The sequence below is a fragment of the Antechinus flavipes genome, chromosome 3 (genome assembly GCF_016432865.1).
Source record: "Antechinus flavipes isolate AdamAnt ecotype Samford, QLD, Australia chromosome 3, AdamAnt_v2, whole genome shotgun sequence".
In the NCBI taxonomy this organism is placed as follows: Eukaryota; Metazoa; Chordata; class Mammalia; order Dasyuromorphia; family Dasyuridae; genus Antechinus; species Antechinus flavipes.
In genome coordinates this window covers 408,220,113-408,233,663 of record NC_067400.1, presented here as the reverse complement: position 1 = coordinate 408,233,663, position 13,551 = coordinate 408,220,113, and the positions used below count along the sequence as shown (strand labels likewise).

General features: G+C 33.0%; 1 protein-coding gene across 6 annotated transcripts in view; it reads left to right on the top strand.

The window, feature by feature from the left end:
- UBE2E3 (ubiquitin conjugating enzyme E2 E3) overlaps positions 1–11,281 on the top strand; it is a 104,586-nt gene extending 93,305 nt beyond the window's left edge. For all 6 annotated transcript variants that reach the window (XM_051986109.1, XM_051986108.1, XM_051986105.1 and 3 more), the window contains 3 exons: positions 6,568–6,700; positions 9,248–9,395; positions 10,640–11,281. In XM_051986109.1, coding sequence (XP_051842069.1) covers positions 6,568–6,700; positions 9,248–9,395; positions 10,640–10,737 — 379 coding nt within the window. In that variant the 3' untranslated portion in view covers positions 10,738–11,281. The remainder of the gene's footprint in view (positions 1–6,567; positions 6,701–9,247; positions 9,396–10,639) is intronic.
- Positions 11,282–13,551: the final 2,270 nt, after the last annotated feature.

Below are 13,551 nucleotides of genomic sequence, written 5' to 3'. Positions count from 1 at the left end.
TGGGCATCTATTCAGTTTCCAGTTTCTTGCCATAGTAATAATTTCCTAACTGTTTAACTGGCGCCCAGGAAGTAGCATAATCTCCTTGCTAGGCTTAAAAAGAAATTACATGGTAACTATTTCTAGAGAATCTGAGACACAGTGTTGATGATGTTGCAATAACCAATTTAAAAAAAATCATTCTTATTGGAGTAGGTTTTCTTAACTTTTAAAATTTTAAAGCATTTACATTAAAAATTGTAGTCGTGTTACCTTTATGATAAAGTGAATTTTAATTACTAGTAAGAGATATATAAGTAGCAATTTTTAGAGAAATCAAATACAGCAGAATTTTTACTATTTCATATAGTTGGTCTTGATAATGTTCTATCAGTGCTGACCAAAGTTGCTTATTTTAGCTGTTTTTGTGGGAAGTTTTTAGGTGCCTAAATTACGACATTTTTTAATTTGCTTGAATTTTTTAAACATGAGACTAATTCTGTTTTTGTAGCTTGTTTAGTTATGTGAAAAAAATGAATATGACATTTATTTCAATTCCCTAAAGAGTGCCCATACTGATAAACTTGTCAAAAAGTTAATGGTTTGAAATGCAGAGATCTTAAACTGAATCAGAATAAGATATATCTATCTCAAGCTCAAGCATCCATTTTTTTTTTTTTTTTCACTTACAAACGGTTCCTTTCACACTCCTTTCTCCCTCTCAACAATTCTCTTCCTTGAGGAGGTGTCAGTAACCCAGGATGATAAGAGAGAAGACATTGTGCATTGTGGACCTATGTTTAATTTTTACCCAGTTAAGCATTATGAGTTGTAAAATAATTTTTGGTTATCTCTTTTTGGTTATCTTCTCCAGTGGCTTGTTTACAGGTAAATTTCAATTGTAAAAAATAATATTTTTTTAATATTTTTAAAAAATTAATTTTTTTATTTTTTGCTACTCTGTCATTGTCACTGCTGAAAATGTATTATTAATGTGAATAAAAATCATTTTTAATAGAGACTATCTACTCACTATATTTATTTTAATTAGTGCTCTTGTCTTCTGGGTCACTGAAGGGTTTCTTTGTAGTTTTGGCAAAGGCAAAATCATATATGTATATATTTGGGGGGGGGGTAAGATAGTTTCTCACCTTTTCTAACCTTCCAGGTAGGGAGTATGGAAATAGCAGAGAAATTCTAGCCAAGTACAAAGCAACAAATAATCTGGACTTCTTAGTATTGCTTGTTGTAAATTTAAGGAACCATTTCTTCAAAAGTGGTCGTGGAAAGAGAGTTTGGAAATAGTAGTAGAAAGGACAACAAGGGGACAAGTGTATGGTAGTATAGAGGAAAGAGGGCCAAACATGGTACCAGTGTACCCTAGTCTAATTCCCATTTCTACTACTTACTGTTTCTGGGATTTGGGGCAAGCACTTCAACTCTCTGTATCCCAAGTGGCCAGAATGACTTTTCAAATCCCTTCTAGTTTTAAATGTGTACTAATGTATTCCATATATTCTTTGTCTCTCTCTGTTTCTGTGTCTCTCTCCCTTCCCCTCCCCTCTCCGTTTTTCTTCTTTCCCTCCTTCCCTCCCTCCCTCCTTTTTTCTTTCCTTCCGTTTATACTCAGTATACCGCCTAGGATTCTATTTATTATTAGACATGGAAAAAACCTAGTCTTAGTGAAGGGAACAAGAGTTGGAAGCTTCTTTAAAGAATAGGGAGGATTCATTAAGCACAAAAAGATGACGATTGTTGTAACTTTCCCCGACATAAAAATGTCTAATTTATATACGTTCCTTAGGACTTTCTGCTTCCTTCCTTCCTTCCTTCCTTCCTTCCTTCTTTCCTTCCTTCCTTCCTTCCTTCCTTCCTCCTTCCTTCCTTTCTTCCTTCCTTCCTTCCTTCTTCCTTCCTTCCTTCCTTTCTCCTTCCTTCCTTTTCTTCCTTCCTTCCTTCCTTTCTCCCTCCTTCCTTTCTCCTCCTTCCTTTCTCCCTCCTTCCTTTCTCCTTCCTTCCTTCCTTCCTTCCTTCCTTCCTTCCTTCCTTCCTTCCTTCCTTCCTTCCTTCCTTCCTTCCTTCCTTCCTTCCTTCCTTCCTTCCTTCTTTTTATTAGTATCATCTCTGGGAGTATTTTTCTGTCTTCTTTCTTTGTCCCTCTTTGTCTCTCAACTGCTCTCCTCTCTTTCTTCCTCTTTTCCTCCCCTCTGCCAACTCCACTTGACTTTAATTCAGCTGGATGGCAAGCCATTTTAAAGAAATTTCTAAAGAGTTGTAATTGGAAGTCCAGTCTATCATTTTTTTTTATTTAAATCAAAATCTGAAGCCCCTAAAAGAAAGGACTTGCTCAAGTTAATAGTAAAGAAGGAAATATAGAACCCAGTTTTTCTAATTTCCAAACCATACCACAGTTTCATTTCCTTAAATATTAGGGCAGCACCTCTAACTCCTCTAGAAGTTCAAAAGAATCTCCATCCCATTCTGTCTTGGCCAGTTTTCATGTTCTTAGCTCATTCTTTCTTTGTTTCTCCATTCCTACTTTCCTTCTTTCCATTCATAGTTGAGTAAATGTTTATAGTTCTTTCGTCATATTCATGATTTGGGGGCAGACTGTTGCTGTTGGGGGCAGGAACTTGACTTATAAATATACTTTTGTGATATACTTAATTTTTAGTTGTAAATTGACTGGTTATTTCAAAAACTCTGATTTTTCTTTATTTTAGAAACATTTACTTGTCTATAATATATTCTTTATGAATTAGAAGAAGGGGCTGTAACAAGGGACTAGAGTTTGGAATATTTGAAAATTTGATTTCAGAAAAAGAAAGGATATAGAAAATACTTAATTAGGTGTTTTGGGAGGATAACTGATCTTCAATAAGTAGGAGGAGAAAAATGAATAATCCAGATTGAATAGGGATCATACTGGGATATTAGAAAGAGAAAGTGTTCTTTATTTCAATGATTGCTGATCTTTAAAATTAATTCTGTTTAAAATTAAATTCTAACTAAGGTATGTAAGACCTAAGAATTTATGTCAATGTAAGATGTTTATTCCTGTTACTAAGCTTTTACTGTCCTTGTGGAATGAAATTAAGTATGGTAATGTCTTTTTGTTTGCAAAATTTACCTGTATATAGTAGGAAGATGGTAATATTCACTGACGTTTATCAATAAGAATTATATGAGAGAATTTATTGATTTAAAGATTTTCTTATTCATTCTTCTGCTAAAATTCAATCCAACTCTTTTAAATTTTAATTAACAAGAATTTTCATTTTCTTTTTTTTTTCCTTTTCCTCATCCCCAGCTAAACAAAAACAAGTCAAACAAAAGAAGATTTTTTTCATTGATTGTGTCCAAAAATGCACTTTTCATTCTTCATTGAGTCCTATTACCTTTTTTCAGGATATCTTTGATCCTCTGGTATCTGTACTGATCAGAGTTTTCAAGGCTTTTCAGAGTTTGGGAGTTTTTTAATGTTGTTACTATATACCAGTGGTTCTCTTGATTGTACTTGCGTTGATTGTTATCAGTTCATTTAGATTATAGTGAGGTCCATTTCATCAAAATCATCTATTCCATCATTTTTATAGCATAATAATATTTTATAACATTCATATAATATAATGTTTAGCTATTTCCTAATATATGGGCATTCCCCTGTGTGTCCAGTTGTTTTGCTGGTACAAAGGAACTGATATGTTTTATGTCTATCTCATTGGTAATTTTGGAGTATGTGGTTAGTAGTGGAATCCTGGGTAAATGGTTATGAAGTTTAGTGAACTGAGCAGAGTTCCAAAATGCTTTGCTCAGTGGCTACATCAGTTCAGAAGACCATGCATAGCATATTAGGTGTATTTACACATTTTTAAAAATCAGTTTATTTTTCATGGGGAATAAAATAAAATTGCCAATGATAAATTGTTTTTGGCTCAACATCAGACCAAAAAATTGTTAAGATAGAAAGTCTAAAGGTAGGAAAATGAAGTGTCTTGAAGGTAGAAAAAATTAATAATAATAATAATAATAACTAGTTTTTACGTAGCTTGGTGGTGTACAGAATATTTTGTAGCTCTAATCTCATTTGGTCATCAAACCAACCCATATTATAACCATAGCTAGTAAGTGACTTGTGTTTTAAACCCAGACTTTCTGATTAGAAAAACTAGTCTTTTCCATTTCATCACTACTGCTTCCAATAAATTTAATGTTTAAAATTTCTTTGCCATGGTTGCCTCTGTTAGAAGTGAATAGTGTTTATGGTCCTTGGCAAAGAGTAATTATACCCAATCAGTTTTCAAGCAATGAGAAAATGGATTACACTAAGATACTAGTCATTGTGCTATTGTTAGGGTTTCAAATAATGTCACTGTTTAACAGTAGGAGCAGCTGTTCACTGAAAATTCCCAAGTTCAAATTTGTCATTGTTTTTGAACTTTATTTACCTATCTCATATGGTTTATTTATTTATTATTAGTTACATCAGTGTAGAAAATATGAATGAAATTTAAGAGCAATTTAAGAGGAGTTTAAGAACTAAATAACAAAAAATCTTTCAAGACTGATGCATAACACATTTGGCAGAGAGTAGGAAAGAAATAAAAGAATAGTGATTCTATTCACAAAATAACTTGATTTCAGATAATGAAAATATGAGGATGCTAATTAATGAATTTTTCTCATTGATTTTTTTCCTGCTGTTGCCATTAGCCTCTGTTGATATTTGTGTAAGCAAAGTGGGTTCATTCCACTATTGTGGTATATAGGAGGCTCTGCTGGATTTCATTCATATCCGAGTTCAAATCCCAGTCTTATTTATTACAGGTTAGATCCTAGGCATAACACTTTACATAGAGAAAAGAGAGATGTACTAGAGATCCTTGAAGTTTTAAAAAATAATATATGTATATTATTGTATGTTCTGAATTAATATAGTTTGTTTTTTCATTGTCATTGAAGAATGTATAACAAGTAAATTAATATTTCAGTCAAGCTTGAAGAAAACTTGTTTAATTGCCCAAGAGAGCAAATTATTTTTTAAAAATTGTAGGGGTGTGTGTGTATGTGTATCCGTATGTGGGGTATTCGTTCATTAAAGTAGTCCTGGCAGAACTTAGGCTTGTCAACAGCTTGCTGTACTCTGTAACAAGCCACTTTCCTTCTGGCAACTTTCATGATTCAAACACAACTGTGAACTCAAACGTGAACAAAAATGATAAAGCTTGTAGGCAATACTTTGTAAGAAAGGTGAAGCAACAATTGGGTCCTTAACCATACAGTTTTATAAAATCAATCAAGTTAGCAATACCAACTATAGCAAGCAATTATATAGAGCCACAGAATGTTGTAATTGTAGCTACTAAGTGACTTGTGATTTAAACCCAGGCCTTCTGATGAGAAAAATTAGTCTTTCCATTTCATCAATGCTGCTTCCAATAAATTTAATGCTTAAAAATTCATTAGGGTTCATTATGAAGACTTTCAAAGGGGAAAAAAAAAGTAATTTGTGTTCATACTACTCTTTTTAATAAGTCATAGAAGTGTATGTTTTTTTGATTTGATTTAAAAAAAAAAATCTTGAACCTTAAATGGGTAAGTTTCAGTTATCTGGAAAGCTTAACTTATGCAGAATTACTACCTAACATTTAATGGTGCTAGTTGGCTAAGAATTTGCAGTTGGTAGTAGTTATTGTAAACATTGAAATTAAAAAAACAAAACTTTTTTTCTTAAATATTTACAATTCCAGCTGGCCTATATTCAGTTACTCATTCATGAGCATAAAGTATTCAGCACCCTTCTTTGCTCATTTCATTTTAATATTAGCATCACCTTTCCCCCATAAATCTACTACATATAATTTACATTTTACATTTTTTATTAAAAATCAGTCAAGACCTATCCAAGTGATTTTTAACATTGATCTAGTTTTTTCAGATATTTTGCCTTTGGGACAGTAGTTATTAATATGACTTTATCCTATCACTATTTATATCACTTATTTTAAAATCATGTGTGTATGTGTTTGTGTGTTTAGCACTATACATGTATACATGCATACATACAAACATATATATTTAAAACTTAGATAAATTGCTTTACCTTTCTCGACCTCAGTTTTCCTGTTTCTGAAAGAGAAGAAAAAGTTGGACAAGTTTGTCTCTAAAATCTCTTCAGCTTTTAAGTTATCTGTGATTACAAAGATAAAGTCCTGAATGCACATATATGCAGCTATGCTCAGAAAGTCAAAATAATGAGTGATTTAAAGATCCCTAGGAAAACGTGGGTGATATATCAGTCAATAGTATCAGTTATATTAACTCCAGCATTCTTTAGCAATCTGTATTCATCTATAAAGCATCGTGAACAATATAAAAATATGATTGGATTTTGTGTGTACTGAGTTACATTCATTGTGAACAGAAATATATTTGTTGAGAAAAACAGGCATCAGAGGATAACAAATTTATTTCCTTTAAAGTAATCTAGGCTTTTTTAACCCTCCAAAATGCCAATTTACCCAAAATGTGTGAGTACTTTTAAAATACTGTTTACTGATGTACATTTTTTTTTTCCTCTCTTGATAGTGCTGGGCCTAAAGGTGATAACATTTATGAATGGAGATCAACTATACTTGGACCACCAGGTTCTGTATATGAAGGTGGTGTGTTTTTTCTGGATATCACATTTTCATCAGATTATCCATTTAAACCACCAAAGGTAAGCCTCTTTTTAGTATTTGCCCACTTCTCTTTAAAATTATTTCAAAATAGCATAGATGGAATAATTTGATTATTTTGAGTTTTATATAATGATATTTTAAGGGAGCAATATAGAAATTGAGGAAGTCAGGCAGCTAACATGTATTGAGCTTAAAAATGGATTGAAGGAAAGAAGCAGACATGATTTACAGAAACAAAGGGGTTGGCAAACCACTCAAATCATATATTTATTCCTCAGAACTACATTCTTCATTCATTATTCATCCATCTAGCAAACTAGGATCAAGTCATTCTGCCTGATGCTAAGAAAGATACAAAGATAAATGAGACATGGTACCTGCCTTCAAAATTTTTATAATCTAATAGAAAGAGCACATATGAGAAAAGTCAGAACAAATATGTTTGTGGAGTAATAAGCATGTTTTCCATCTTATTTAAGCAAAATATTTTCATGGAAAAAGCTACTATGCTTCCTTGTTGTCTATAAAATCAGGAGTAGAGTAGATTGAACCTTAGAGAATAAGCCTAGTCTTACCAAGGATAAAATCTCTAATTGACTGAAAGCCCAAAATGGTAACTGCTTTCATTCTTCTGCCTATTAGCCTTCAAAACTAGTACAATATAAATGTACTATACTGTATAAAAAAGGCCAGGCCTTAAGAAAATAAGCCTATGAGCATACTGGATTATTGACATTTATTTCTACATGTTCAGTTTCTTCAAGTAGAAACTGAGTTATTGATGTTAAAAGATCAATAAACAGTTTCTTGCTAAACAAAATCCTACAAGTGAGAAAGAAAAATACCTTGTTGAAAGGAATGACTCTTGCATTCAGAATTTGAAAAATGCTTTATATTTCACCCTCCCCCCCCAAAAAAAAAATTAAAGTACCACATCAAGGGACTATAAGGGTAGCAGTGTGAGATAGCAGAAAGAATGCTGACTGATATTACCCAATATAATTTTTGACAAGCTAGTAGCTAGTAGCTAGTAACAAGCTAGTAACTGGGCTTCATTTTCCCTATCTGTGAAATGAGGAAATTGGACAAGATAATCTCTGAGGACCTTTCCAATTCTAAATTCTTTAGTCCTTTCCTTTGTGCATTTTATATTGGTTTTACTACACTTATCAGCACTAATTATTACTTTTTATTAAGGGCTCTCTTTTTTTGGTTGTTTAGAGAACAGTCATTTTTTTCCCCCTCAAACTTTTACTAAGTCACTGTAATCCTCTTGGTAAAATTCCTCATTATTTTAAATGAGTGTTTCTAACAGTTTGATCTGACAGATGAAAGCTTAATGTAATTCTTGCTACTCTCCTGTTCCTCCTGTATTGTATATTTGATAACATCATTTTTCTCCATTGCTGAATTTCCCATACGTATTTCGGTTCAAGCAAGGTATTGAAATTTCCTCAAAAATAATGTGAATATCATTCAGAAACACTTTTGTTGTTTAGTAATTCAGTTATGTCCAGCTCTTTATGATTCCATAGAGCATATTTTCCATTGGTTTTTCTTGCTAAAAGTATTAGACTGGTTTACTATTATTTCCTTCTCTGGTGGATTAAGATAAATAGTGATCTATATCTGAGGTTTTCCCTAACTCCACGTTCAACATTCTAACCATTGAGTCATTTGGATGTCTGGAGAACATTCGTCAATAGTTATTAAATGAATATTGGTTACTAGAATGATTGATAAATTATCAGATATATCAATGCCTTATTTAAACCAAGATTAATGATTATTTCCTTTTATGTCATTATGTGTAGTTGACTTTTCATATTCTGCACATGGGCAATCCATATTCTCTGCAACCTCCCGCTCACTTTCCTCATCTTTATTTTTAAAGGATACCACTTCATCTTATAGAGACTGCCTTTGTCCCATTTTTGCAGCTGCCTTTACTCTTCACTGTCTCTCCAGTCTAATATGGGAGGGAGCCATCTGAGAGAATGTAGATGGGGAAGTAGAAGTGGAAGTGGAGGAGTAGGCAGAAGTGGCCATTTCTGGAGTCATTCCTCCTAACCCCACCATGGTAGTTTCTTCATTGTGGGAAGAATTGACGTAGTTGATGGTGTTTTTTTACTACTGAAAGACTTAACCTAACAATAGATTTCTTAGGTAAGACAGGTTCTGTTAATTAAGGAAATTTTTTTGCCTTTCTAGTACTCTTCATTATGATCTTCATATAAAATGAGGAAGTTTAAGAGGAAGTTAGGGATAGACACATTAAACAAGTATTTCTTTACAAAAATTGTTTCAATTCTCTGCCTCTTTCTCTGTTATTTATTTCAATGTTCCCTACAAGGGGCAACTTAGATTATGACTAAATTTACTCAATAAACTGTGTTTCTAGTACAATGTAGACCAATTGCTTCATATCAAGAAGGGAATCTCCAGGTGAATTTTCTCCTGTTTGTAGACATCTCTGTGAAATCTTTGTGATACTGCTTTTCTTTATTATTGCTAACAAGCTACGTTTGAGATTTCCGTTATAAAGGATGAATTTTAATTCCATTTTCACTGTTAACTACCTTTAGGTTACTTTCCGTACCAGAATTTATCACTGCAACATCAACAGTCAGGGAGTCATCTGTCTGGATATCCTTAAAGACAACTGGAGCCCTGCTCTGACTATTTCAAAGGTTTTGCTGTCTATTTGTTCCCTCTTGACAGATTGCAATCCTGGTAAGTGAATCCTAACAACCATAAAGTAATACTGTCAAACAACCAAACTGTGTCTTTCCCTAGTCATCTTAAATGTGGAATGAAAAGTAAGTAGCTGCTGGTGAACAGAAGAAATAATGAGAAGACATTAGTATAAATTTCATCTTTATTTCATTTATTAGTTTGCCAGCATTTTTAAAAAAATCAATTCCATTGATATCCTGGAATGTTCTTCTTTCCCCTTTCTCTTGGTCTTCTTGCCTGTCATTCTCCTGTCTTTTGAGAGGGCTAAAATAGTGTCTCTTTTCTCCTAGCCTCATGTCTTTTAAGTTAACAATTTATAGATGAATGGAGAAGTTTCTTATTTCTTTCTTGATAGAAGTAGTCAATTGTACATTATTCTGCATCAGCACATACAAATAATTGCTGCTAGCAAGGTAATTGGACTAAACAATTTCTAAGGTAAGGCCCTTTGATGCTCTAAAATCTATGATTTGGTTATTCCAATACAGACCACATTATATCAAGAGTTTCTGGATAACACTGTTAAGATTGAAAGTTTATCCATACATAAATGTACTTGACTGTCACACCTGGTTGTTATTTTTTAAACATAGTTATCTCTGTTTTTGTTTCAGCTGAGCTAATTGCCATTTGTTTCAGCTGAGCTAATTGCCATTTAATTTGTTGCATCATAATTGTCAAAGCTGATTGAAATTGGTAACCTAATGAATTGTAGGACATAACCTTATGTTCCATGTAGGGCCCTTGAAACAAAATTGCAAAAAATAAATGTCATCTCAGAGGATAGAAATGCCTGATAATCATTTATTTTAGAAGGTGAATATGAAGTCCAATAACAAAATAATGTTTACTGTCCTCATAATTATTAATAATATATATCAGAGCATTAGTCTTTTAAGAAACAAAAAAAGACATGTTGATGATACCTCCTCCCTGAAACCTTTAATGAGGGTTTTTGTTTGTTTTTATTTTGTTTTGTTTTGTTGTTGTTTTGGTTTGGTTTGGTTGGTTGGTTTTTTCCCCTTTCTTGCAGAGGGTAGGATGGATTATGGGGAGTAATCAGCCAATGTTATGGCAATTTCAACTATTTTTTTTACATGTAAGTCTTAGGGGGAAAAAAAGTCTTGCCATTCTGTCAAGTAGCTGTAGCAAAATATAACCTTTTCTGTGAGAAAATGATATACTGGTCACTAAAGACCTGATGATAAATTTTCTAATCTTTTTTTCTTCCCTTTTTACAGCTGATCCTCTGGTTGGAAGCATAGCCACTCAGTATTTGACCAACAGAGCAGAACATGACAGGATAGCCAGACAGTGGACCAAGAGATATGCAACATAAATGGCGTTTTTTTTTTTGGCACAGTGTGAAGAAGCAGGAGGCCTCTTTACACTGTGCAGCAAATCTTTATAGCCTTTACAATACGGACTTCTGTGTATATGTTATACTGATTCTACTCTCTGCTTTTATCCTTTGAAGACTGGGAGACTGCCCAAAAAGGTAAATGCTATCACGAGTAGAACTTTGTAGCTGTAGATTAGTTATGTTTAAAATGCCTACTTGCAAGTCTTGCTTCTTTGGGATATCAAAATGTATTTTGTGATGTACTAAGGATACTGTTCCTGAAGTCTACCAAATATTATAGTGCATTTTAGCCTAATTCATAATCTGTATGAAGTTATTAAAGTAGTTTGTAGATGACTAGAAATTATGTCATTTGTATTAAACCCAGATCTATTTCCAATTATGTGGTACATGCTGTTGTGGAAAATGTTTTACCTTTTACCTTTGTCAGTTTGTAATGAAAGGATTTCCTTTTACCCTTTGTAGCTCAGAGAGCGAGCACCTAATGTATCATCTCGAACACAATAAACATGTTCCCGGAGGTGTAGTTTCCTTGTCGTACTGTTCTAAGTTAATGTTTGAAGGGATTTATATATCAACAGTAGATATATCTGGTATATTTATGGATAAGATAAAAATGCTGGGCACACTATTAAGTGCTAATTACAGAACCCTAAATATTTAATTTTTAGCAAACCTAATTGAAAATATAAACTTGCTCCCCTGAGTTATAATGACCTTAAATTATAATTATTGGAGATTCTTTGGACACTCCTGAACCATATAAAAAGCCCTAATGCAAGGATAAAAAAAATGAAACATTTTAGATAACTCAGGTTACTTGTAATATAAATTACGTTATTTCAGAGCTGGAAGGGATATTAGGGATCATTTCATCCAGTGGTATCAAGCTCAAAATAGAAAAGCAGACCACTCAGTTGTACATATGGACCCCTATGGGCTGCAGATTGACTTAGAAAACCACAAATTAACATTTTTGATGATTTTATTGTATTTTTATTCAATTTAGTTAAAATTTTCCAATTATATCTTAATCTTATTCAGGGCTCACTTGGGATGATGTAGGCTTCTCAATGAAATCACTATGTGGCAGAAACCTATGATCAAGTCCAACCATTTTATAGATGAGGAAACTGAGGTTCTAAAAGTTCTAAGTGACTTCCTTAGGTTGTAACAAGTAGTTAGTAGCAGAGCCAGCACTAGAATTCAGTATTTCTTATTTATTCTAAGTCCTAACCCAGAGCTCTTTACACTATAACTTGTTGCCTTTTGGATTTTTTTGCTTCTGGGTTGATGTCTGTCCAGGCTTGGTCAATTCAGGTAAATAATATAGTTTGTTGTGAATGGGTCTTTTTCTTCCTTTTAATTTCAATTCTGCTGCTGAACTCCAATTTTCGTGCAGTGCATTTATTCACATTATTAATATTAATTTCAGAAGAAATACATCCTATGACAAAATTAAGCCCCCCAAAATGACTAGTCATTAAGATGGAATGGATTTGAAGACTTAGTGTGGAGAAGCATATAATAGTACTGCTTTTAAAAAAATAAATCCACATCAGTACTTAAATGGCACAGTCCTACCCATCCTGTGGTTATGTTTATTAGTAAACAGGGATCTTTTATTTTTCATCCAAGTTTCATGATTGAAAATTAGAATTAAGAAAGTTCTTTTTTTGTTACTGGGATAACTTTTGAGGTATTATTATATGATAATATAGTTGGAATCCCAGAATAATTTTATAAAGGTCTCTTCTAATTTCTAAATACAACCTCCAGATTAGAAATCTCTGATATAAATAAAGTTCATATTATGTAACTCTAAATGGGAAAATTGATGCAAGGTCAGAAAACAATTGCTTCTTAGTTGTGTGCACTGGCACTAAGAGTGCCTCTGATTGTACTTGTAAAATAATTGTTAAAATAGAAAAGTCTGAGAGAGGAATATGTGTAAAGATAAAATTATACTTTTGTGCTAACTTTCATGGAAACCCTCTACTAAAGGAAATGGGTTAAAAAAGAAATACATTTGTGTTGTACTTGTATACTAAAAGTTAGTTCTGAAAATCCTTAAGTGTAGGTAGTTTTCAGGGTAAATATATACTTTTGAGGTCTTGCCACTTTGAGCAAAAAAACTTGGTTTTTTCCCCACTCCCCAAACTGTATTAGATGTTTAACTATTCCTGCTTTCTACTGTACTACTGGCATCCATGTGCCTACTTCCCAGGAAGTATGGAAATAGAAAATTGCATGATTTGATGTATGCTTTTGGCATATGCAACTTTCCAAGCTAAAATGGGACATAAAGGTAAGTTTGAGGTTAGAAAGATTTTTGATATTTTTTTCTTAAAGCCTCATTAAGCATAATGGATTTAGTCCCCCTCAGTGAGAAAGGAATGATTTCAAAATAAGATTACAAATAGCACATAGGTACTTAATCGATTAACTACTTCAGTTTTTTAAAATTTCAGATTCTTCCTTGGATATGCTGCAACCTCCCCCCTCTTCCCCCTCCCCCAAATCAGCGTTTAGCAGATATAGGCAGAGATAAACTGGATCATGTTTTATCATCATGTAAATTTTACCCACACTAACTAAAAACACAGATTTGAAAGATGTTTTTATAAGTTGTCAAGAATCCCTCATAGCATGATGAGTTCCTACGATACCACAGAAGAATCTGCACTCATGTCTACAGTGTCCCCTTAAAATGGTGGCTTGGCGTAGCAGGAAAGATTTAGATTCTAATCCTGGTTAAACCACTACTAACTTTAGGCAAATAATTTAATC